The 24,140-nt window shown below is 41.0% G+C and overlaps 1 protein-coding gene across 3 annotated transcripts in view; it reads left to right on the top strand.

Moving 5' to 3' along the window:
- Positions 1-24,140, top strand: part of RNF169 (ring finger protein 169) — a 105,622-nt gene that overhangs the window by 71,229 nt on the left and 10,253 nt on the right. For all 3 annotated transcript variants that reach the window (XM_047752142.1, XM_047752143.1, XM_047752144.1), the window contains exons 3-5: positions 275-421; positions 6,678-6,796; positions 23,899-23,998. In XM_047752142.1, the coding sequence (XP_047608098.1) occupies positions 275-421; positions 6,678-6,796; positions 23,899-23,998 (366 nt within the window). The remainder of the gene's footprint in view (positions 1-274; positions 422-6,677; positions 6,797-23,898; positions 23,999-24,140) is intronic.

Consider the following 24,140-nt stretch of genomic DNA (forward strand, 5'->3'; position numbering starts at 1 on the left):
AGTGAATAAACTTTATTTTTGATTATGTTGTTATCTTAGCTTTTATTATTTCATATTGCTCAAGAATGCAGAGCAGTTAAATCTTTAGCCATGAAGCAAATATTTGGCAAGAGTCAAGTAAAAGTCGACTTACTTAAAAATTAAGAGGGCTTAATATCCAGTAAGAAAAAGTCTCAAAACTTCCCTGTTTGTACTAAAAGCCTACTTAGTAAAAGATGTTTTTAAGTCTGTCGTTGCCTAAAACTTTACTCTTTGGCGTGATTTGTATTTTTAGCTAAAAGAAGAAAAGTTACAAGAGGAGAAAACCTCTGAGGATCCAATTCACAAGCTGTTACCAGAGGACACAGAAATAGGAAAAAAGAAAATGGATGAGCAGAAAAAAAGAGATGAGCCATCAGTACTGAAGACAAATCTGGAGCGTGTAAGTAGGTCACCTTTCTGATGGACACCTGCCTTAAAATCAGCTCTTGGCCCAAGTGACATGGATCTGATGGATGTGAAAAACCTATGCTGGTGAACAGGAACAGCCTTGACTGTGCAGCTCAAGAGCAGTGAAGAACTTTAGCATCTGCTGAGAGCTGGAGAAAGTGATTTATGAATGGGGCAGAAAGACTTGTGGAAAGCTTAAGGGGAACAGTGGGGAGAAAAGGTGAACGAGAGGAAAACCCTAGTGTAGTATACCACGTGTGGCAAGTTTTATGCCTACTTTGTCATTTTGATGTATGTGTTGGGGGTTTTTTGTTTTCATTTTTGTTTTTGTCTTTTTAGGGATGCACCTGCGGCATATGGAGGTTCCCAGGCTAGGGGTCTAATCGGAGCTGTAGCCGCTAGCCTACACCACAGCCACAGCAACCCAGGATCCGAGCTGTGAGCCACATTTGCAACCTACACCACAGCTCATAGCAACGTAGGATCCTTAACCCATGAGCGAGGCCAGGGATCAAACCCACAACCTCATGGTTCCTAGTCAGGTTCATTTCTTCTGAGCCACGACAGGAGCTCCTGTGTATTGCTGTTTGACATTTGAGTTCTGTGTGTGTTATATTCTCAACTAGATTTCCTTTTAAAGCTTTTATTTTATTTCCTTTTGCTCTTCATAATGCTGTAAGGAACACAGTTCTATTTGCAAGGTAGGTCCTCAATATTAGATTAGATACTTAGTTTAAACTTAACCTAATAGACTTCTAATTGGCCAAATCTTGCCTGAATTTTTTCATTACTTATTTAAGAAGCAAATTATTGGAAAGGTTGTAAATGGTGTATTTAACTAATAGAAGAAAGCACTTTGGAGGACCCATTAATTATGCTTAATGGATGATTACAATTGAGGTGTTTTTTTTTTCTTGAGTAATTCATATTGGGTCAGACATCTTCTATTACTTGCTATATGTACTTAACATACCTTTAGAGTCGTATCTGTTAAAACATTTTGTGATTCAGGCTCGTTAGTATTTCAGGAACTTCAGAAATTGAGATTACTTAAGTTTCTTGGATTGGTAGTATTTACTGACTCTCGGCATATATGTAGGGCTTTTTGATTCCAGTTGTAATAATAATTGTTGCTTTAAAATTATTATTAAAAACAACCATGTTCATTCCCACCTTATAAAAGGTTCAGTTTAACAAACATGAAATGCTTGTGTATTCTCAGTGCTCTCTTCTTGGGAACTGTGAAAGAAGGAAGGCGAGAACAAAATCTATGACCGTCTCGGGCACACAGTGTATGTTCTCGTAGCCCCAGTTATTTACGGTCTTGGTCTCTCAAGACTGCAGATTCTGCCTCTTCACTCCAGCAGGACTGTCCACTAGAGTCCCCAAGGAAAATAACCCAGAAGGGCATTTCTTTTCAGAACAAGCCATTCTTGGCAGAGAGAACTTAATCTCTACATGGTCCTTTGAGGGAAAGGACCTGCTGTCTCTGACTTCGCCAGACCCAGGTTTCCTCCGGGAACCGATCTCCAGCATTAATTCATAAGAAGAATGGGAAATTGCTCTAATTATGTTTTCCTTTGCCACTTCAGTCTTTGAAATAGAAATTAATTGTATCAAACTGAAATTTAATCTTGAATCAGTAAGTAAAAATTCTGATTGGCAGTAGCCAACTTGGCAAAATTTTCGATGCAAAAATACATAAAGTTGGATCTATGAACACTTCAAGTTTTAGATTTTTGTCATTTTTGCCTTTTTCTCTGTTTGCTTTTATATTTTTGAGGACTTTCAAATTATGCTAATTTAGCTTTAAATACGTCTTAAGACATGTTGATGTTGAACGAATAATTTCATTTAGTTTAGTCAAGACACATTCAAATTGGTCTCAGGAGAACGCCAGCTGAAGGATTATATTTTATAGAGAGAATATTATGATTAGAGGTGGATTGATTATTTCACCCACCTGCTCCAAAAACCTTAGCGGCTCCCTTTTTCCAGTGGAGTTAAATGAGAACTCTTCCCACCAACATTCAGGTTCTTAGAATTATTCTAGCGTATCTTTCCATCCTTGCTTACATCCCCACACTCTAGAGAACACAGCTGTTTGCTTTTCCTCAAGTGTATAATCTATGCTTGCCCTCCTGAGAATCTTTGCTCTTGCATTTCATCTCATTGAAATGCCACTGACCTTACTGATCGAAAGGCTATTTATCTTTCCATGTCCAGTTCAAAAGCTGTCACCTTCCTGAAACCTATAGGGATTCCTCACCTATTTCTCTATTCCCATCATCCATTCTCTCTTTCTCCTCCTCAACTTTCCTCCTCCCACTTTGTAACTTTTATAGGGCTTATTTCATTCTTCCTTATGTTGTAGTTATTTGTGTGTTTGTATGTCTCTACTTGATTTGTAAATTTATAGGGTATAGGAAATTCATCTTAACCTGTTTTAAATCCCCCATAGTACCTTGCATATCACAAGTGTTTGATATATGTTAATCAAGTTGCATTCAAATAGAGGGAGGAATGCTTACTCTGGAAGCACTTATCTTTTATTCAGAATGGAAATAAGGAGTTCCTGTTGTGGCATAGTGGAAATGAATCCGCTGAAACCATGAGGTTGCAGGTTCAATCTCTGGCCTCGCTCAGTGGGTTAAGAATCTGGTGTTGCTGTGGCTGTGGTGTAGGCTGGCAGCTGTAGCTCTGATTAGACCCCTAGCCTGGGAGCCTCCATATGCCAAAGGTTCGGCCCTAAAAAGACAAAAAAAAAAAAAAAAGAATGGAAATAAATTAGGCACAATGTTTAATTTCTTATATTTGTTATGGTACAGTTAATACCAATAATAATCAAATTGTTAGAGAACAATTTGGTGAGACAGTTATAGTCATACCAAAGATTTTAAAGCTGAAAGTGAAAAATGGCTCGTCATCCCACAACCTGGAGATAATCCCTGTGAACGTCCTTCTAGACTTGCATGCGTGAGTATGCGTGTGTGTAAAACATAGTTTTCCTTTTCAAAAATGTAAGTCAGTATGTACACTGTTTTATAAACTTTTTAAATAAGTTTTAAGTCATGGATGTCTTTCCGTGTAAGTAAAGAATCCTACATCTTTTTTTTTTTTTTCTTTTTTAGGTCTGTGGGTGTGGCATATGGACGTTCCTAGGCTAGGGGTTGAATCAGAGCTGCAGCCATGGCCACAGCAATGCCAGATCCGAGCTGTGTCTGTGACCTACACTGTAGCTTGTGGCAGTGAGCAAATCGCCAGATCCTTAACCCACTCTGCAGGGCCAGGGATCAAATCCGCATCCTGATGGATGCTAGTTGGCTTCATTTCCGCTGAGCCACAACGGGAACTTCAGGAATCCCATATATTTATTTAGTGGCCTGCTAATTCTTCTTTACTGCAGAATTTATGTAATCAATTCATTTAATTAATCTCCCGTAGATATTTTACTATCTTAGACCACCACAGTGATGAAATCTACTTGTCTCATTAGGTCCTTAGAATAAACTACTAGAAATGGAATGACCAGATCGAAAGGAGTGTACTTTTTAAGACTTTTTGGTACTTATTCTTTATTGACCTCTGGGAAGTTTATATATAGTTATACTCCCACCAGCAGTAAACAGATGTGCGAAACTAATTTCCTCTTTTGCCAACTCTGGGTATTATCATTCTTTTAATTTTTTTTACGTACAAATTTTAAAAAAATCACTTCACAGATTTCCATTTTAGGAATCCATAGTTCTTATAGGCTTATTTTTATCCAAAGTTAAAGATGAGAAGTAAATATTTTCCTATCTATGGCTACAGCTTTCGTGGGGGTAGAAACATAGAGGGATTGGGATGGGGGTGCCTTCTGTTTACATAATTATTTATTTATAATAATGTATATTTATTTTCAATAATCAAAAGGGACCTGGCATGTATCTATTATAATGGTAAAGTTTTTTCTTAAAAGATGAATAGCATTTAAATTGATATAAACAAAATCTGTCTTTTGTTGAGCACTTACTACTTGTTAACTAAGGTATTTATTATATGCTTTTAATGGTTTATCACAATATATGTAGTAGAGTATTCTTAATTTTATAGATGAGAAACTGAGGCTCAGAAAGATGAAGCAACTAACCTATAGTGACAATGCGAGCTCAGTAACAGGGCTGGGATTTGAGCATGCTTATACTTGGTGCTGAGTTGATTACATAACAAAGACCTAAATAAACAGAAATTACCGTTATTTATCCCTTGTTGAGTCCATTGATGTCAAAGCCTTTTCTTTTTCCCCAGAAAATTTGATAATAGGTTAGTGCTATTGAAGTTTTTCCAGCGAATAGTTTGTGTGAAGGGTTCCTAAGGAGTGAGAACCCCACAAAATTGAAAAGCTTCTCTGTAAATTATAATTCTTCAGCCCTTTCTCAAAGGTTGTTAGGAAACATAGTCTATATCTGCCTGTCAAGGTTAGAGAATAACAAAGCATTTAAGGAATACAAGGTACTCTGAGCCATACGAAACTTTACGTGCCTCTGTCTCAACTCTAACTTTGATGGTCCTTTAGTCGTCAGATAACTGCTTCGTCATTAGACATTTTTCTGTTATCTACTCTGCAGAGGTTTTAGAGGTTTAAAGAAAAGGTGGTGACCTTCTTTCACAGAGTTTATTGTCTAAAGCAGAAGTTAGACTCCTAAAGAAGAAGCTGCAGGTCAGTGTGGTTAGCTGCCCCCCCTCAAAGGAAGACTCATATTGAATCGTGAGCAAATCCTCATGATGTGTTGTATGCAAAAGGCATATTTAAAAGAAACTTCAAACATAAATTTAAAGATTCAAAAAGAGGAGTTCCCTGGTGGCCTGGTAGGTTAAGGATCTGGCCTTTTTGCTGCTGTGGCTTGGGTTCAATCTTTGACCCGGGAACTTCTACATGATGTGGGCATGGCCAAAAAAAAAAAAAAAAAGAAAAGACTCAAAAAGAGACTCTAGGAATTCCTGTTGTGGTTCAGTGGTTAACAAATCCGACTAGGAACCATGAGGTTGTGGGTTCGATCCCTGGCCACGCTCAGTGGGTTAAGGATCTGGCCTACGCCACAGCCATAGCAGTACAGGACCCGAGCCATGTCTGTGACCTACATCACAGCTTCGATTAGACCCCTAGCCTGGGAACCTCCATATACCGCAAGTGCGGCCCTAGAAAATACAAAAAGACAAAAAAAAAAAAGAGAGAGACTCTAAAATAAAATGAAGATAGGTGAATGGGTATCAGCCAGATGCAAAAAGCTGATCTAAGGGTTTTTTGGAAGCCCTTGCAGAGAAAGTAATATTTAAGATGCCTCTGAAAGGCCAATGAGTATTTTATAGGCAGACAAAGAATGTGGAAGGGGACTTTTAGGCAGAGGGACACATGGCAGGCCCAAAAGAAAAGGGGTTTTGAAAGACCATGATGGTACATGTGGAGAGTAAAAGTAGCCTGATGGCCGTAGAGCTCAAGGAGTTCCCTGTGCGGAGAAAAACTGTGAAAGGTTAGATCTTTGTGAAGGTTTGTGAAGGTGATTGGACTTTATCCTGAAGTCACCAACAGTTAAGCAGCAAAGAGATTGGATTCTGTGTGTTGACAGTGTGGAGGGGATTGGAGGAAAGAAAAGCTAGAGAGCAAGACCTGTGAGTAGATTATTGAAGCAGTCAAGGTCGAAGAGGATGAGAATCTAAGGAAAGGCAATGAACACGAGCATACGTGAGAAGAGTGAAATCGGAGAGACCTTTCAGGAGTGGAGTGGAGCAGAGGAGAAGTACCGTGGGGGCGCTCCGGAGATGGACGCTCTGGATCTCAGTACGAGTGTTAGCTACTCATTAACTCCACCGTCGTAGGCACATTAGCTTCTCTGAGCCTCAGTTCGCCATCTGTAAAAGACAGGCAGTCATCCCTTCTTGCTGGGAAGAGTAAATAAAATATTTGGATGTGTTGGGGTGCTTAAAAGCCTCTGTAGAAATGTTGTTGTGACTTCGAAGAAAGGAAAGGAAGGTGATGGATGCCATTGAGGCTTCCAGCTGGGTTGGTAGTGGGGCCTAGAGAAGGGAGATACTGAGTGTGCTTTTGGATACATGAAGTGTGAGCTACATTGAGGCTATCTAGATGGGGCTCTCCAAGATAGACTGGAACTCGGGGAGAAGTGGCATGTAATAGATCTGAACAGTGCTGATGGGGGGTTCCATGGGAACCCCAAATGGACAGTGTTGTCTCCCTTGTCTCCTGCCAGTGTCCTGCACGTCTCTCAGATTCAGAGAATGAAGAACCTTCCCGAGGCAAGATGATACAGACACACCGGTCGGCATTTGTTTCCAAGAACAGCTCCTACTCCTTAGCTTTCCTGGCAGGGTAAGAGACTGATTCTGAACTCACTCAGGGTTTTTTCATTTTGGGGTATGAGACAAGGGGGCTGGGGAAGCAAACGTACCTGTTGTAGCTCCTTTGGGGAGGTGGGAGTGGGGAGAAGGGGGGACTGGTTTTCAAATATGGATTAGGAACAAGGGGCTGACCTGAACTTTTAAAGAAAAGTAAAATTTACCCACTTCTGGTATCCTCACGGTAGGATTGTCTAATCGCTCTGCTGCAGAGTGGAACTTTCTGTCCTGGGAGGAAACTACCAAGACTTCTTCAGCTGACAGTGGATTTTCCATGGATTCTCTCTGTGGACTTTTTCCTTTAGTAGGAACCCGAGGCCAGAGCTGATTTTATTTTCAGTGCCTAGAAGTAAATATGTATCTTGAAAGGTTTCAAGAGGGTTAAGACCCTGGTCAAGCAGTCTCTTGACCATTCAGACTTCTGTAGGCCCCGAGGGGGAAAGGCGGGAGGAGTTGGGTGGATGTTGGGTGATGGAGGAATAAAGAAGCGCTCCGTGAAGGAAGGGAGGGAGGCGGGGAGAGAAGATACGGGAAAAGAAGAGAAGAAATGAAAGAAGGGAAGAAGGTTGGAAGGAATCATTTATTCAAAAGAATTCAACATACATTTCGTGGAGAGCTCCTACGGGCCATGCTGTCTGTTTTAGTATGAAAAGACACCATCTTTACCCCATTTTGTTACCTTTTTTGGTTTAAAGCTGGCATTACTCACCCTTATTTCTAGGGTGCTTTTCCTTTGCTTTTTCCTTTTTTTTCCCTTTTTCTTTTTTTCTTTTTTTTTTTTTAGGGCTGCTCCTGTGGCATATGGAGGTTCCCAGGCTAGGGGTATAATCAGAGCTACAGCTGCAGGCCTATACCACAGCCACGGCAATGCAGGATCCAAGCCATGTCTGCAGCCTACACCACAGCTCGTGGCAATGCCTGATCCTTAATCCACGGTGCAAGGCCAGGGATCAAACCCGCAACCTCATGGTTACTAGTTGCATTCATTTCTGTTGTGCCATGACGGGAACTCCATCTCAGGTGCTTTTCTTTCTTCGCACACACAGCACGACGAAGTGGGTCTCTTTCTTGCTATTTCTATGGACATACACCTGGACCCTTTTCCTTGCTAGTCACTAATAAATATGACAAAAAAGCTACTAAGTTTAAGAATGTTGTAAAGTTCATGGTATTGCGATCCCTGATGGTTTTACGTCTGAATCCTTTTTGTATATGTTCTCTTGGAATAGTCTGGTTTTCCTGTTATTCCTGTGAGTAAAATTCACTAAACCTCTCCTTCCCTTAAATGCCTCCCCTTCTGTAGGTGATGGTAACTCCTTCTTTCAGGAATGCCCTTTCCTAGAATATTTATTCATTCATTTGGCATTTGTGGAACAGCCACTGTATTGTAGCCCCTGAAGCTTGATGGATATAATTAGGACCCAAAAAGTGAGATATAAGCCAGCGTACTTAACCATTTACGGTGATGTTGAAACTCTTGCTTTGTGCTTATGAGCTTGAACTATAGATACCCTCTGAAGGTAAAAAAAATTCAAGATTGCTTGGCTAACAATTGTCAATGGCTGAATGTGTATGTGGATTTTTCTCCATTTATAGTAGGTCTATCTTAATGATTATAATAGGGGTCCACTGAGAAGAGAAAAAAGATCGTGTCATTAATTCCAATCAAGTCACAATAAATACCCACTGAAACACCTAGATGTTGCTTTAGGCAATCTCTGCTTAATTAATTAACATCTCATAATTTGAAATGACTTGGAAAAAAGAAAATTTTATTGAAATTCAAATATTACGTGAAGGCCATGTTGCCCCAATTAATTGGTGTGGACATTGGACAGATGAATTACTTATTACCATTCCAGTCTGTACCCTTGTTATTTCACTCTTTTAAAGTGGGTGTAAGTTTAATATGTCATTACTTAGAAATGCCTAGCAAGGAACCTAGAAAAATTTTTCTCCAAAGGGGCAAAATGTAGTCTGTATAGAAGGGTGTGGCTTTTTTTTCCTGAAGGAAAAAAAACCTTTCATTTAATTACTCAATATTTGCCAAATGAAGTTACCTCTTGAACTGTTTTTTTCTATGTCTCCAATGGAATAGCTCTTTAAATTTTCAAAGTTACATTCTCTGGAACACAGTTTGGAAAAAGCAGGTGTGCCCTTTGAAGCCCAAGCTCATTTACCTGTAACCCAATATTCTTACCCCTCCTAGAAGGGTTGTGCTTTTGGTTATATATGGCTCTGGAATATCTGTAATATATCTTCTTTTCCTGCTCCTTGGCCCATCTTTGCCCTTTTTTATAACACTGAGTCACAAAGGGATTAATTTATAGGAAAATATTCACTTAACATGTTATCATTAAGAAATATTTGCAGGAGTTCCCGTCGTGGCGCAGTGGTTAACGAATCCGACTAGGAACCATGAGGTTGCAGGTTCGGTCCCTGCCCTTGCTCAGTGGGTTAACGATCTGGCGTTGCCGTGAGCTGTGGTGTAGGTTGCAGACGCGGCTCAGATCCTGCGTTGCTGTGGCTGTGGTGTAGGCTGGTGGCTACTGCTCCAATTAGACCCCTAGCCTGGGAACCTCCATATGCCACGGGAGCAGCCCAAGAAATAGCAAAAAAAGCCAAAAAAAAAAAAAAAAGAAATATTTGCAGGAGTTTCCTGGTGGCTCAGTGGGTTAAGGAACCAGTGTGGTCACTGCTGTGGCTCTGGTTACAGATGTGGCATGGGTACAATTCCTGGCCCAGGAACTTCTGCATGCTTCAGGAATGGCATATATATATATATATATATATATATATATATATATACACATATACACACACACACACACATATATATATATATATGGCAAATATATATGTATTTGCAGTCAGCAGTATGTATTTCTGGATTTCAGCATTTTTCTTTTCCAAATAGCCAAAGTTATGGGTTGAGTTCAATTATGAGTACGGTTATTAAAACAGCTAATTAGATCTGGTTGGTAGGGTTTCTTTGTAGGAAATAACTTGTTGATGTTATGGGAACCTTAGGTTAGAAAATTGAGTATGGTAATACGGCGAATTGCATCTCTTATTTAGTCAACACGTTTCACTCCTTAGATAAGGAAATATTAAGCCTTAATTCTAAATGATTTTTAGGAAAACAGTGTGGGGTTGTGAGTGCTGACAATGAGATGAAGCGGTAGATATATTAAAAAAGCATCAGTAGAGTTCCTGCTGTGGTGCAGTGGGTTAAGAATCAGGCTGCAGCAACTTGGGTCACTGCAGAGGTGTGTGTTTGATCCCTGGCTTGGTGCAGTGAGTTAAAGAATCTGGCATTGCCACAGCTACAGCATAGGTCACAGCTTCAGTTCGGACTCAGTCCCTGGCCCAGGAACTTCCATGTGCCGTGGGTACAGCCATGAAAAAAAAAGGAGTTAGTGTGGTGATGATTGATTGTATAGCAATGTGCCTATAAATTTAAAATGGTTAAAATGATAATTTTTATGTTTTATATATATATATTTTATGACAATAAGAAAAGAATTAGCATTGTTAATAGTTTGGAGATATTTCAAATGCATTTTTTTTTCTATCTGCTGAGCAACAGCAAAATGATAGGTTTTCTCTGCAAGTTCATTTCCTAAAGAGAGTTTATATGAAAAACCTTCAAAATTTTTTACAACTGTATTAAAGTCAAATTAATTTGCATTTATTTTTCTTATCAACTTTATAAACTTTTCTTTCTTAAGCCTAAAAACTTGAAAGTTATAGAGTGGGTAAGCCTGATAGGGTGATTACTTTGGAAGAAATCCATCAATAGATTCTGGCTGAGTCTTGGCAGCAGCTCAGCCTGTTTTCATTTGAAAAATTCAAAAGCAAAGAGGCCTTTTGAGCACATTAATACAGTTCTACAGCCCTTTGAAAATGAAACTTTTTCCAGATAGGCAGATAGAATAATAGATGACCCAAGGTCATTTCTACGTTAATCATAAAACATATGCTCATTTAAAAGAATTAATCTGGTTTGTTTGTTTAAATTTATTTCCCTTCATTCCTCATCCCCTCTTCACTACTAGAAGAATCAAACAAAACACCTGGTTGCGAATTATTCTAAAAGCTCAATCTGGAAAATTTTTCTCTGTTGGGCCAGTGTCCTTTCTAAGAGCTACACATCCGGTTGTGTTTTTCCTCTTTGCTTTGGCTATCAGGAAGTTTGGGATTATGACAGAGTTTTCAGTTCAGTCATCATGGCTTTCCAACATGACCTATAATTTAAAAAATAATTTTTGTTATTCTTCTCTCTCTCTCTCTCTTTGCTTTTTAGGGCTGCTCTAGCAGCATGTGGAGGTTCCCAGTCTAGGGGTTGAATCGGAGCTACAGCTGCTGGCCTACACCACAGCCACAGCAACACAGGATCTGAGCCATGTCTGTGTGCCTAATCTTTAACCCACTGAGCGAGGCCATGGCTCAGACCCTCGTCCTCATGGATGCTAGTCAAGTTCGTTCACCGCTGAGCCACGATGAGAACTCCCAAAAGTATCTTAAGTTAATGGTGCCTGGTGATATTTCTGGCACATGATAAGGCTTCAGTGAGTATTGTTGCTGCTCTTTTGTTGTTATCGTCCTTTAGAACCCTTAGAGCTGAAAAGGACCTTAAATATTGTCTTACCTAAATCCATTGTTGTATGGATGAGAAGACTAAATAAAGCCCAGCAAGGAAATGTGGCTTGCCAAATTTTAGACTGCTGGAGTAGCAGGACGCTGAGTTAGAACTGAGGTCTCTTGGCTCTTTCCGCTACCCCCTTTTGTCCCCCATGACCCTCATATAGACCCTCATGTGCATTTTCCCACTGGATTTTTTTTTTCCTTTTTTGGTCACACCTACAGCATATGGAAGTTCCTGGGCCAGGGGTTGAATCTGAGCCTGAGCCGCAACCTCTGCCACAGTTGCAGCAACACCAGATCCCTAATCCACTATGCAGGGCTGGGGATTGAACTGGCACTTCCACAGAGACAAGCTAGATCATTAACCCACTGCGCCACAACGGCAACTCCCCCCCTGGATTTTAAATCTTTTGCAAGCAGGGATAAAAACTTGTTCACCATTGCATTCACAGTACCTAGTACAGTGCCTGGCACATAGTAGAGGCTCAATAAATAAGTGTGGAATGTTTGAAAAGCTAGCTTGTGGGTAGGTAGGGGTCTTTGTCAGAACTGATTGTCAGACTTGCAGCACAGGGTCTTTAGGAGAGAGGACTCTGGGCGCTAGAGAGGAAACAGGTTGTCTGGGGGCTGTGTTTTAGACTAGACTCCGTAGGATTAATGTGGGATTTAAGGGAGGGGGTCCTAGGGACTTCATTCATTAAGCTTTTCTACCTTATGGTTGCCTTTGGCCCGTTAATGCATTAGCAACAACTCATCATGATCCTTTGTATAGATTTTTGTAAAAGAAAAATCTGTGTTCTACTGAGTAATAATTAAGCCTTAATTAAGTAGAGATAAGCTACATTATTTTGTTTTCTAGTGTCCAAATACTTTAAGGCTGAGTCTGTAGTTCGGAGTGGGGTACAGCAAAAAGAGACATGAATATTACCGAACTCAAGTCCTTCTGCTCACCACTCGAAAAACAGTACGAGAGAGAGAAGAGAATCAGACAGACAAGTGTTAGTAGAGAGGAAGGTAGCTTTTTATCCAAATGCTGGGAGTTCCATTGTGGCTCAGCCAGTTAAGGACCTGACATTGTCGTCTTGAGGATGCAGGTTTGATCCCTGGCCTCACTCAGTGGGTTAAGGATCCAGCATTGCCGAAAGCTGTGTCATAGGTTGCAGATGCAGCTTGGATCTGGTATTGCCATGGCTGTGGTGTAGGCCCCAGCTGTAGCTCTGTTTCAACCCCTAGCCTGGAAACTTCCCTATCCCTGAGGTGCAGCTGTGGGGAAAAAAAAAAAAAAAAAAAAAAAAGCCAGCAATCTGAGGAGATGGTAGACTCAGTATTCCCTCCAAAATGCTTCGGAAGGTTCTGCTCAGCCATGAAAGTTTTTAAAGGGAAAAGGGGACGTGTTCTTGGTTAATCGCTGAGATGATTAAGGCCAGAGCCTTCGCCGTCCCCCACTATGTGTGATTTTTCTTAAATGCTCTCTTGTTCACACAGTTCATTCCTGAGCTCACCAAAGGGGAAGCTAGGAAAAGGTCTCGTCCTCTGGTAGTTACTTATTCTTCATTTCCACATCTTCCATCTACAGAAAGAACCAACAGTTTAGCCAAAGGCATTGTGTGACCACAAGGTGTAAAAGGGCTGCTAGGCCCGGAGCCGAGGAGAGCAGGGGTGCCTGGCTCAAGGCTAGTGACCCGGACAAAGGCGCCTCATCAGAGAGCTCCGACCTGCCAAAGGCTCCTTGCATGAAGTGTGTGTGCTCACTCTAAGGGCTGTGTGTGTGTGTGTGTGTGTGTGTACGTGTGTACACGCGTGCACGTGCGCAAGGGGAGACGGAGACCGAGTGCAGACTCAGCAGTGGTACCAGCACAGCCGGTCACTCCCAGTGCTGCAGTGAATTGAAATATGCAGACTTGTTCCTCTTGTGTCAAAACGAACAAATGAAAATACAGATGCTTTCAGTTAACAGATACCAGACGCATAAATGACATGATGCTGGAGGACTGGAATCCATAAAGGAGGCAAGCCAGGGAAGTGAGGGTAGGGAAGCCTGTCTAGGGGGGCTTAGGGAAGTGGAGTGAGCTTAAGTCAAGTCATTTGACCTCCTTCTGTCTCATGCAAAATGCAAGTTGTTGCGCCCTACCTGTTGCTGGGCAGGGGACTCTACCGAGTGGTTTCTCAAGATTCTTTTCACCTCTAAAATCGAAGTGTCCAGGTGGCTGAGAGCAGAGTTTTAAAGGGTGGAGGAAATGTGGCCAGGGCATGAAGAGGAGGGGGCAGTCAGAGAGTCTGTAAAAATCTCGGGATTAGAATTAGCAAGTTTTATGTGGGGAGTAGTCCAAACCGTAACATAAAGGAGACTCTGAGAGAGAAAATGAGGTAGTGATTTGAAACCACAGCAAGGCTTGACGATGGCTTGGAGCAGAGCGTGTGTGTGTGTGTGTGTGTGTGTGTGTGTGTGTGTGTTGGGGGACGGATGAGAGAATGAAAACAAATCAAGTGGATGAGCTGCTTAAGAGGACCAAGCTTGTTAAAAGTCTGGAGTATGGCTGGAAAAGGAGGAAGCGGACCTTGAGGAGCAGGTTTTAGAGGTGTCAGTAATCCCTCTGCCAGACTAAAGTAGAAATACCTTGGTCGTTTCAGAGGGGCCCAGCCGGATGGTAAGGGTGGCATCAGGGACCCACCTTTTTCCTAGGGCTTCCTGCCACTTTACATACCTCATTTCCTTTAGTTCTTAGGTTAATCCTGTAAGGTTTATAACATTATTGTCCATTTTCAGGTAAGGAAAATACAGTTCAAAGAAGTTAAGTCACTCTCTCCAGAACGTCTCACCTCAGTAGGTGACAGAGATGGACCTGGAACCCCAGTCTCTCTGACTCCAAACCTGTGCCCTGCTACCTGTGACAAAAGGCTCTGTGCTTGGATCAGTGTCTTGAAGTGATCTGCCTTTGCACAGGAAGCTTCCTTGCCTCTGTTTGTTTAATAATTTATAACCTACCTTATTCTAAAAAAAATACAAGTTTGTGACATTATCCCGTTGTTTGAGGGTACTTCAATCCTTTTTCATGATGCTAGGCCTTTTGAAACACAGCTGCGGAGCCAGTGTCCCTGTCCATCAGCAAATACTAGTGTATGTCCTGAATAGGCAACTATGTAGAAACAGAAAGTAGATCAGTGGTTGCTTAGACTGGAGGAGAAGGCAGGGTTTAGGAGTGACAGCTAAAGGGTGTGAGGTTCCTTATGAGGTGGTGGAAAGGGTCTAAAGATCTGATGATGGGTAAACAACTCTGTGAATATACTAAAAATCATTCAATTGTACACTTTTAATAAAGGATGCTTGTGTACACGGGACAGATAACCCCGTAATAAGTAAACAAGGGAAGGACTGTAGCAGACTCTTACCCGTTTCTCAGGCTAGGGGCTGGGAGGAGGATCCTGTCCAGCGTGTAGCGTCTTGGTGAGACTCAGCTTGGCCAGACCTGAGCGCTCGATTAGGAAACTAATGTGGTGCGGGTCGGTGAGAGAAGAGAGAGGGATGGCAGGCAGTCAGGAACATGAGCTGTCTGCTGTTTGACATCCTGTATTACCATTTGAAAGCTCTTTAAGCAGTGTTTTATAAGCACTAAATCTTCTAGCTTTCCAGCTGCATGTTTACACTGGCTATTCCTCCTTTTCTCTGTTTGTAAGTCAGATTCATTGTGGTTGTTGGTATTTTTAGCTTCACTAGACATCCCAGAAACCATCTGGTCTCTTGGCAGTGGAAATTTTAAGCTGGTTGCCTTTTCAGACAATGCTGCTTTCTCTTGTTTATGACTTCATTATGTGTTTGGAAGCAAGAGCCTCCCTGGACGTGCTGGGTCTGTTCTGTGGCAGAGTAGAGTAGGATATAAGGTGGGAATGCTGCGATAGAAAGAGCACAACCGTAGAATCTTGGACATACAGATTTAAACCTTGGTTGGCATCAGCTGTGGGACCCGGGAAAAGTCACTTGCCTCAGTTCTTTGTAAATTGAGGATGCTGATACTTACAGGGTTTCTATATGGATTAGATAAGATACAGTATATTTAAACCATGTACACAATGCCTGACAGATAATAGATTCCTAATAAATGCTGAAATTTCCTCTCCTTAAAGAGTAGATAGGCATTTTTGTACATATTTTTATTCATTTATAAGAAATTTATTGAGGAGTTCCCCTTGTGGCTCAGTGGTTAACGAATCCAACTAGGAACCATGAGGTTGCGGGTTCGATCCCTGGCCTTGCTCAATGGGTTAAGGATCCGGCATTGCCGTGAGCTGTGGTGCACCTTGCAGATGTGGCTCGGATCCCGCGTTGCTGTGGCTCTGGCGTAGGAGGGCGGCTGTAGCTCAGATTAGACCCCTAACCTGGGAACCTCCATATTCCGCAGGAGCAGCCCTAGAAAAGGCAAAAAGACAAAAAAAACCAAAAAAACAAATTTATTGAGTATGTCCAATACATGCCAGGCACTGTGTTAGGGCTTGGGAATATAGAAATGGATGGGCACAAAGGTGAAGGGAGTAGTTACTTCCCCTATTTTTAGTGAAGGTATGGTTTGAGTTCTTACATCTTAAGAACATTATCAAGTTCTCTGCTCTTAACTATCCTTAGCCAGCTTGAAGCCTCTTAACTTGACCAAATAGTTCAGTAATAATATCTATATGTTATGTTTATGGTTTACATGATATTTTCAACTCTCTGTGTTACAATAACAAAATAAGGGAGGTAAAGATTATGTATGCTATTGAAAATTAAGTTGGGAGAGCTTCTGTGCCTGCCTGCTGGCATCTCTCACAAGCGTCATCCTATCTTAATTAAATCTATTTCTTGCCTATCAAAAAAAATTAAGTTGGTATTAATTTAAAACATTAAGATGTTAACAGTTTTCCCCAGGGCAACCACTGAGAAAATAAAATATATATCCTTAAAGAAGGAAAAAGGAAATAAAATTGGTACACTGGGAGATATCTGACACAGAAGAAGGCATTGCTGGAGGCATTGTGGCACACAAAAGGTATAGGGCATATGGAAAACAATAGGAAAATGGCAGAAGTCCTTCCTTATCAGTAAGTAAATTAATGTAAGTGAATTAAACTCTCCAATTAAAAGGCAGAAAGTGGCAGAATGGATTTTTATAAAATAAATATGATCCAAATATATGCTGAGACTCACTTTAGATCCAGAGACAGAAAGAGGTTGAAAGTGAAAGATGCAAACAGTGACCAAAAGAAAACTAGAGTAGTTATACAATGTCCAGCAATGTAGACTTTAGGACAATTATTACAAGAGACAAAGAGGGACACTGGATAATGAGAAAAGAGTCATTCCACTAGAAGATGGAATGACAGCTGTAAAGACATACACACGTAATAATGGATCCATAAAATATGTAAAGCAGAAACTGACAGAATTGAAGAGAGTAATAGACATTTTAATATTAATAATTGGAGACTTTAATACCTGCTTTCAACGATGAAAGGTAAACAAAGGCTATAGAAGACCTGCATAAAACTGTGTACCAACAAGACCTAACGTACATAGAGCACTCTGACCAACAACTGAACACACTTTCTTTTATAGCACACATGGGACATTCTCCACAATAGACCACATGTTAGACCCTAAAGTAAGTCTTAGTAAATCTGAATAGATTGGAATATGTAAAATATCTTTTTTTGACCACAGTGGTATGAAGCTAGAAATCAGTAACAGAAGGAAAATTGAAAAATGCACAAATATGTAGAAGTTAAACAAACACATTCTTTAAAAATCAGTAGGCCAAAAAGTAATCATAAGATAAATTTTTAAATTCTTTAAGAGGGAAAGAAAATGAAAACCAACAACTGAAACTTCTGGGCTGCAGTAAAAGCAGTGATTAGAAGGAAAGGGATGTCTGTAAATGCCTACACTAAAAAAGAAAAAAACCCTCAGATAATGTAATCTTTTGACAAACCAGAAAAAGAAGAGTGAACTAAACACATATCAAGCAAAAGGAAGGAAATAATAAAGATCATAGTGAAGATAAATGAAATAGAGGAAGCAAAAGTTGGTTTTTCAAAAAGATCGCCAAAACTGACAAACCTTTAGATGGATTGATGAAGAAAAAAGGGAGAACATGCAAAATCAGGAAGGAAAATGGGGCCATTGCTAACTGACCCATAGAAGTAAAAAAGGATTGTAAAAGAATACTGTGAACAATTTTACGCCAACAGATTAGATAACCGGGACGAAATAGATACATTCCTAGAAACAAAGTACTTAAGTGATCAAGAAATTGAAAATCTGAATAGACCCATAACCAGTGAAAAGGTTGAACCAGTAATTTGAAACTTCCGGCAGAGACAAGCCCAGGACCAGATGATTTCATTGATGTTTCTACCAAACGTTAAAAGAAGAATCCACGTGACTGTTTCTCAGATTCCTTCAACAAGTAGGCGTGAACTCGTCCCTCTTCACTCATTCTTTGCCGCCGAGATCATCCTAACATCAAAGCCAGACGCAGACATCACAAGAAAAGAAAACCACAAACCAGTATCCTTTATGAATATAGTTCCAGCACACCACTGGAGCAAAAATATACATGCGTTTTGATGCGTTAGAGAGGGAAGAGGAACCCTTTGACTTCACCGGAATCCCTCTCCTCCAAGGTGGCACAGCTCGGGGCCGAGAGATTTTCCTGTGCTGCGATTGCCCGGGGGAGAAAGTCAGGGTGTGTGAGTGAGCACCTGGCTTCTCCTCCCGCCTCAACCAGAGTACTGAGCCCTGAGCTACGTGACCGAGGGCTGGAAGAGGCTGGGAAGGCAGCAGAGACAACTCGGAGAGGGCATTAAAGGATGACCATCTCACTACCTACATCACGACGCCATCAAGAAGCCTACCCACAAGCCACTGGGGCACCTCACCTATGCACCCTCCCCCTGACCCCCGCCATCACTCCACAGTGACGTATCACCTCGTTGGAGTCAGGACGGCCGTCATCAGAAAGTCTGCAGATAACAAATGCTCGAGAGGGTGAGGGGAAAAAGGAACCCTCTTACACTGTTGGTAGGAATGTAAATTGGTACAGCCACTCCAGAGAAAAGTATGGATGTTCCTTAAAAAACTAAAAATAGAGTTACCATATGATCCTACATTCCCACTCCTGGGCATATATCCAGAGAAAAATCCAGTTTGAAAAGATACATGGACCTCAGTGTTTATTGCAGCACTATTTACAATAGCCAAGACATGGAAGCAACCTAAGTATGCATCTGTAGATGAATGGATAAAGAAGATGTGTGTGTGTGGATACATACAATAGAATATATTACTCAGGTTAAAATTTCTAGTCAAAAGGCATACAGTGGGAGTTCCCATTGTGGTGCAGTGGAAATGAATCTGACTAGGAACCATGAGGTTGCAAGTTCGATCCTAGCCTCACTCGTGGGTTAAGGATTGAGCATTGCTGTGAGCTGTGGTGTAGGTCACAGAAAAGACTTGGATCTGGCATTGCTGTGGCTGTGTCGTAGGCTGGCAGCTGTAGCTCTGATTTGACCTCTAGGCTGGGAACCTCCATATGCCATGGGTTTGGAACTAAAAAGCAAAAAAACCCAAAAAAACATACAGTGGCTGGATGAATTCTTAAAAAGGCTTAACTGTATTCTGTCTACAAGAGACTCATTTCAGCTTTACTGATACACGTAGACTCAAAATGAAGGGGCAGGGAAAGATTCCATACAAATGTAAATCATATTTGATAAGGGGGTTAATGTCAAAATTATAGAAGGAACTCATACAATTTGAAAACAAAAAGTCCAAACCAGTTAAAAATCAGCAGAGGAACTGGACATTTTTCCAAAGAAGACATACAGATAGCCAACAAGTACATGAAAAGTTGCTAAGCATCGCTAATTATCAGTAAAATGCATATCAAAACCACAATGCGATTTCACCTCACACCTGTTAGAATGGCTATCCTCAAGAATATAAGAGATAGGAGTTCCCGTTGTGGCTCAGTGGTAATGAACCCAACTAAGTATCCACGAGGATTCTGGTTTGATCCTTGGCCTTGCACAGTGGGTTAAGGATCTGGCATTGCTGTGAGCTGTGGCATAGGTCGAAGACATGGCCTGAATCTGGAGTGGCTGTGGCTGTGGCGAAGGCCGGCAGCTGCAGCTCCGATTCGACCACTAGCCTGATAAGGGGGTTAAATGTCAAAATTATAGAAGGAATTCATACAATTTGAAAACAAAAAATCCAAACCAGTTAAAAATGCTGCTGGGTAGCCCTAAAAAAACAAACGAACAAAGACTCAAACAAACCAAAAAAGAGTGTGAGTGATAATAAGTGTTGGTAAGGATGTGGAGAAAGGGGACTTGGTGCGCTTTTGGTAGGAATGTGGACTGGCACAGCCACTGTGGAAGACAGTGTGGCAGTTCCTCAAAAAAATGAAACCATCACTCCATGTAATCCAGCAATCCCACTTCTGGGTATATGTCCAAACGAAGTCAGGATCTCAGAGAGCCGTCTGCACTCCCACAGTCATTGCAACGTTATTCACAGTAAGCAAGGTAAGGAAACCATCTCTAAGTGTCAATACACGGACGGATGGATAAAGAAAATGTGATATAGACATCAGCCGTGAGCAAAAAGAAAATCCTGCCATTTGCAACAACATGGACGGACCTTGAGGGCATTATGGTAAGTGAACTAGTAAGTCAGAGAGAAAGACAAATATTGTACATCAATTTTATGTGGAATCTTAAAAAGCCAAATCCATAAAAACAGAAAGTTATAATGGTGGTTGCCAGAGGGGGCGCAGAATGGGGAAAGGTTGGTCACAGGGTATAGACTCCAGCCACAAGATGCATAAGTTCTGGGCATCTCATGTACTGCATGGTGACTATAGTTAACACTGAATTATGTACTTGAAAGTTGCTAAGAGAGTCGATCGTAAATGTTCTCACAACAAAAAATGAATGGTAATTATATGAGGTGATGGAGGTGTCAACTAACCCTGCCGCGGAATCATTTCACAGTGTGTAAGTGTATCTAATCAATACAGTGTTCACCTTCAACTTACACAGTATTATGTGTCGAACATATCTCAGTAAAACTGGGGAAAAAAGAAAAAGAATCCGGATTGCAATGGAATTCTTCCTTTCACATCTCTATTCACAGATGGCATGATAGTATTTGTAGGCGATCCTGAGAAATTCGTGAAAAACTGTTAAGAGCTAATAAACTTAGCAAAGTCACAGGACACAAGGTCACCACACACAATAACCAGTTGCATTTCTGTATACTAGCAGTGAACAATGCGAAAATGTAATTAGGAAAGCAATTCCATTTACAGTAGCATCAACAAACCAGGTAGTTATGAATGACTTTAACCAAGGAGATGCAAGACATGTACACTAAAAACTGTAAAACATTGTTGAAATTTAGAAAAGACCTACATTAAGGAAAAGATCTTCTATGCCCATGGATTAGGGGACTTTATGTTATTAGTATGGCAGTACGCCCCAGTTTGTTTTTTACACATTCATCATAATACCTGTTTAAATCCAATCTCCTTTTTTATAGAAATGAATAAGGTGACCCTGAATTCACATAGGGACTTGCAAAGGATCCTAAATAGCTCAGACAATCCTGAAAAAGAACAAAGGTGGAGGACTTGCACTTCCTGATTTCCAAACACACCGCAGAGCTACAGAAATCAAGAGTGTTTTCTGAAATAAGGGTAGATATATCGGTCAGTGGAACAGAATTGAGAATTCAGAAATAAACCCATACATCCATGGTCTGTTGATTCTCAGTAATGGTGCCAAGACCATTCAGTGGGGGACAGAATAGTCTCTTTACATATGGTGCTGAGACAGCTGGATATCCACATGCCAACCTCATTCACACCATATGCAAAAACTAAGTCAAACTGGTTCAGACACCTAAAGGTAAGAAATGTAACATAAAACTCTTAAAAGAACACACCTAGAGAGGTTAGTTGTATAATTATTGCTCTCTTACAGCCGTTCTGTGGAATGTTATGATGAGCTTCAGTGCCTGGATGCTTCTGTGGTTGAAAATTATCTTTTCATCCATCTCAAGTGCTTTTGCACTGAGGCTCAGCCAAGTCTGTTGACCGGATGGATGGAAGAGACAATGACAGTTTCAGCCATGCCGAGGTTTACTAGAAAGATTTTACATTGTCAGAAATGGCTTTAGGTGTCCATGTTGTGTGCCCGAGTGCCGCAGGTATGAGTTTCCTCCCTGGGCCTTTTCTTTCACCAAATAGAGCTCCATTGAGGGGGCTTGTAAAGAGGGTCTCTCCAGCAGGTTGTCGTTGGTACCTCTGGTAGCTTGGGCCTGTAGCCAGTATCTTTAAATTTGACTGCTGTTACTGCTGACAAAATAGATGCATATCTTGTTTGTTTTTTTTTTTTAAAAAAAACTAAGCCAATTTTAAAATTTTGGAATGTTTGGACCTTAAAGTATAGATCTGGCCTCAGTCTGAGCGCCTCGAATGACATGGAGCTTAGTACATCCGAAGGCAGGTATCACTGAACTGCTCTTCCTGTTGAAAATTCAAAATTCTTTCTATGTTGATGAGAAAATCTCTTTCTCCTAGTGTACTTGTTTCTTCTGTGGAATCATGCAAAACAAGTCACATATTTGAAATAGCAGTGCTATCTCTTTTAGCTCTGCATCCATTCTTTTTGACCCAAAGTAAATGGTATTCACCCCAGCATTTCAGTCTGCCCTACAGTTTACCTCTGGGTGGCTTACACCACTGAAAGTTCCTGTGAGTGCTAGAGTGCAAATGAATTTCAGTACTATTCTAGGTAAAATACAAACCAAGCTGACTTGTAAGCAGTTGCCTTTATAGGGTAATGTTGTGTTTTCTGACCTGTTCCAAAATAGATCTCCCACCAGACAGTACAACTCTCACATGACTTTTTTTGTATATGTTGAATTTTCTTAGTAAAATGCAAACGTCTGATGCAGGTTGGCCATCCCTTTCCCCTATTAATACCATAGTGTAGATCAGTCCATCAGATTGGACCCATCTAGCAAGTGATGTGGTCCCGAGACATTATGGGGTTTGAATGGGAGGAGTAACACAGAAACGCTGGAACAAGTAGGCTAGGCCTTCGTAGAGGTGCAGGGAGAGGAGAGGTACCCTGGAAACGAACCTTATCACCTCCTTTATAAGCTTTCTCTTAGCTAGTCTGGCAGAGTAAAATTTTAAATTGTTTGCTCAAAAGAGTAGATATCACTATTCCATTTCAAAGCTAAATGGAACCACTCAAGGAAGTAATTTCTGTTTGGGATCATCTGCATGGCTACGTGTCCATCTTGTCTTCTGGCAAATTCTTATTTATCCTTCAAAATACACATGCCACAGGAAGGCTTTTCAAACCCTCCTCTTAGTCCATCCCAGGTAATTAGGAACTCTTTTATGCCTTTCTGTCTCCAAGGCATCATTTTTTGTTGTACCATTTCACTATATTGTACCGAATTATTTGTCTGTCTCACTGGTCTCTGATTCCTTGAAGACCTAGACTGTACTTCCCTCTTTTCTGTATTTCCAGGCCTGGATAATGCTCATCAGTGATTGACACGTAGTAAGTGTATGTTAAATGCTTGTTGAATAACGTCGTATCACGGGTAAAATATCTGTTGCAAACGTGTAAAAGCGTCAGTCTCATTAGACATGTATTAGGCAAGAGCTGGAGTGTAGAAAACAAAGGTGAGTCGTGAGATGATCAGGAACCCCTGCCTACAGTCTGCGGGGCAGGGGTGGCCATCTGCACGTGTTCTCACACAGCAAGATTAACGTGACGGTGCAGGTACTGTAGTTTTTGGTTTGCTTGCAAAGTCATAATGTAATGCATGCACAAGACCAAAAACCATGTGTTCCTGAAATCTCTTAACCAAAATGTAGGCCTTTGGAAACTCAAATGTAATGGACCGAGGGATTGGTGACATTTAACTTGGACTCCCTCGTGGGAATCTAGTGCATTGCTATCTATGCAGTTTGTAAGTACTTATATATTTGTTTCTTGGCTGATTTAGCCTGAGGAGAGGGTCAGATCTACTAAAAGGAAAAAATTTACTGTTTGTAGAGGAGATTTTTACACTGTATCCACCCCGTTAAGGAAGGTGAGGCGTTCCTGTATCTTTCTAAGCATGAGTAAAATCGCCATTGGTTGTGTGTCATCTGGGCAGAGTCTGAGTTTGGAAAAACAGGTTAAGCCAGATGTCCTCTCTGGAGAACTCCCTCTCCTCGGACAGGATTTGCTCTTAGAAAGTATTTTGTTAATAAATTCATTCGTTTTCTGTTGTAGCTGCATGGCTTTGAAAAAGCACAGAAGGGATTGTCATTCTTTTTCCTTAGCTATCATGGGCTACTTTTGACTATTTGTCTTTTATTTATTCTTTAGGAACCTAAATTCCAAGATGGAAAGGAGTCAGAGCTGCAGTGACACGGGTCAGGACAGAGCAAAGAGCCGACTCAGGGCAGCCCCAACCAGCAAAGCCAAGGTAAACCTCAGACTCAGGCTTCTGGGGTTCCCTAGTCTCATCTAACCGCTTGCACATGGCCACGAAAGAAACTATTCCAGATGAGAAGAGGCAGAACGGGTCCTGGGCACACTAACTACGTTGGAGAATTTTACAAATAGAC

This window comes from Phacochoerus africanus, chromosome 11 (assembly GCF_016906955.1).
Source record: "Phacochoerus africanus isolate WHEZ1 chromosome 11, ROS_Pafr_v1, whole genome shotgun sequence".
NCBI classification, from domain to species: Eukaryota; Metazoa; Chordata; class Mammalia; order Artiodactyla; family Suidae; genus Phacochoerus; species Phacochoerus africanus.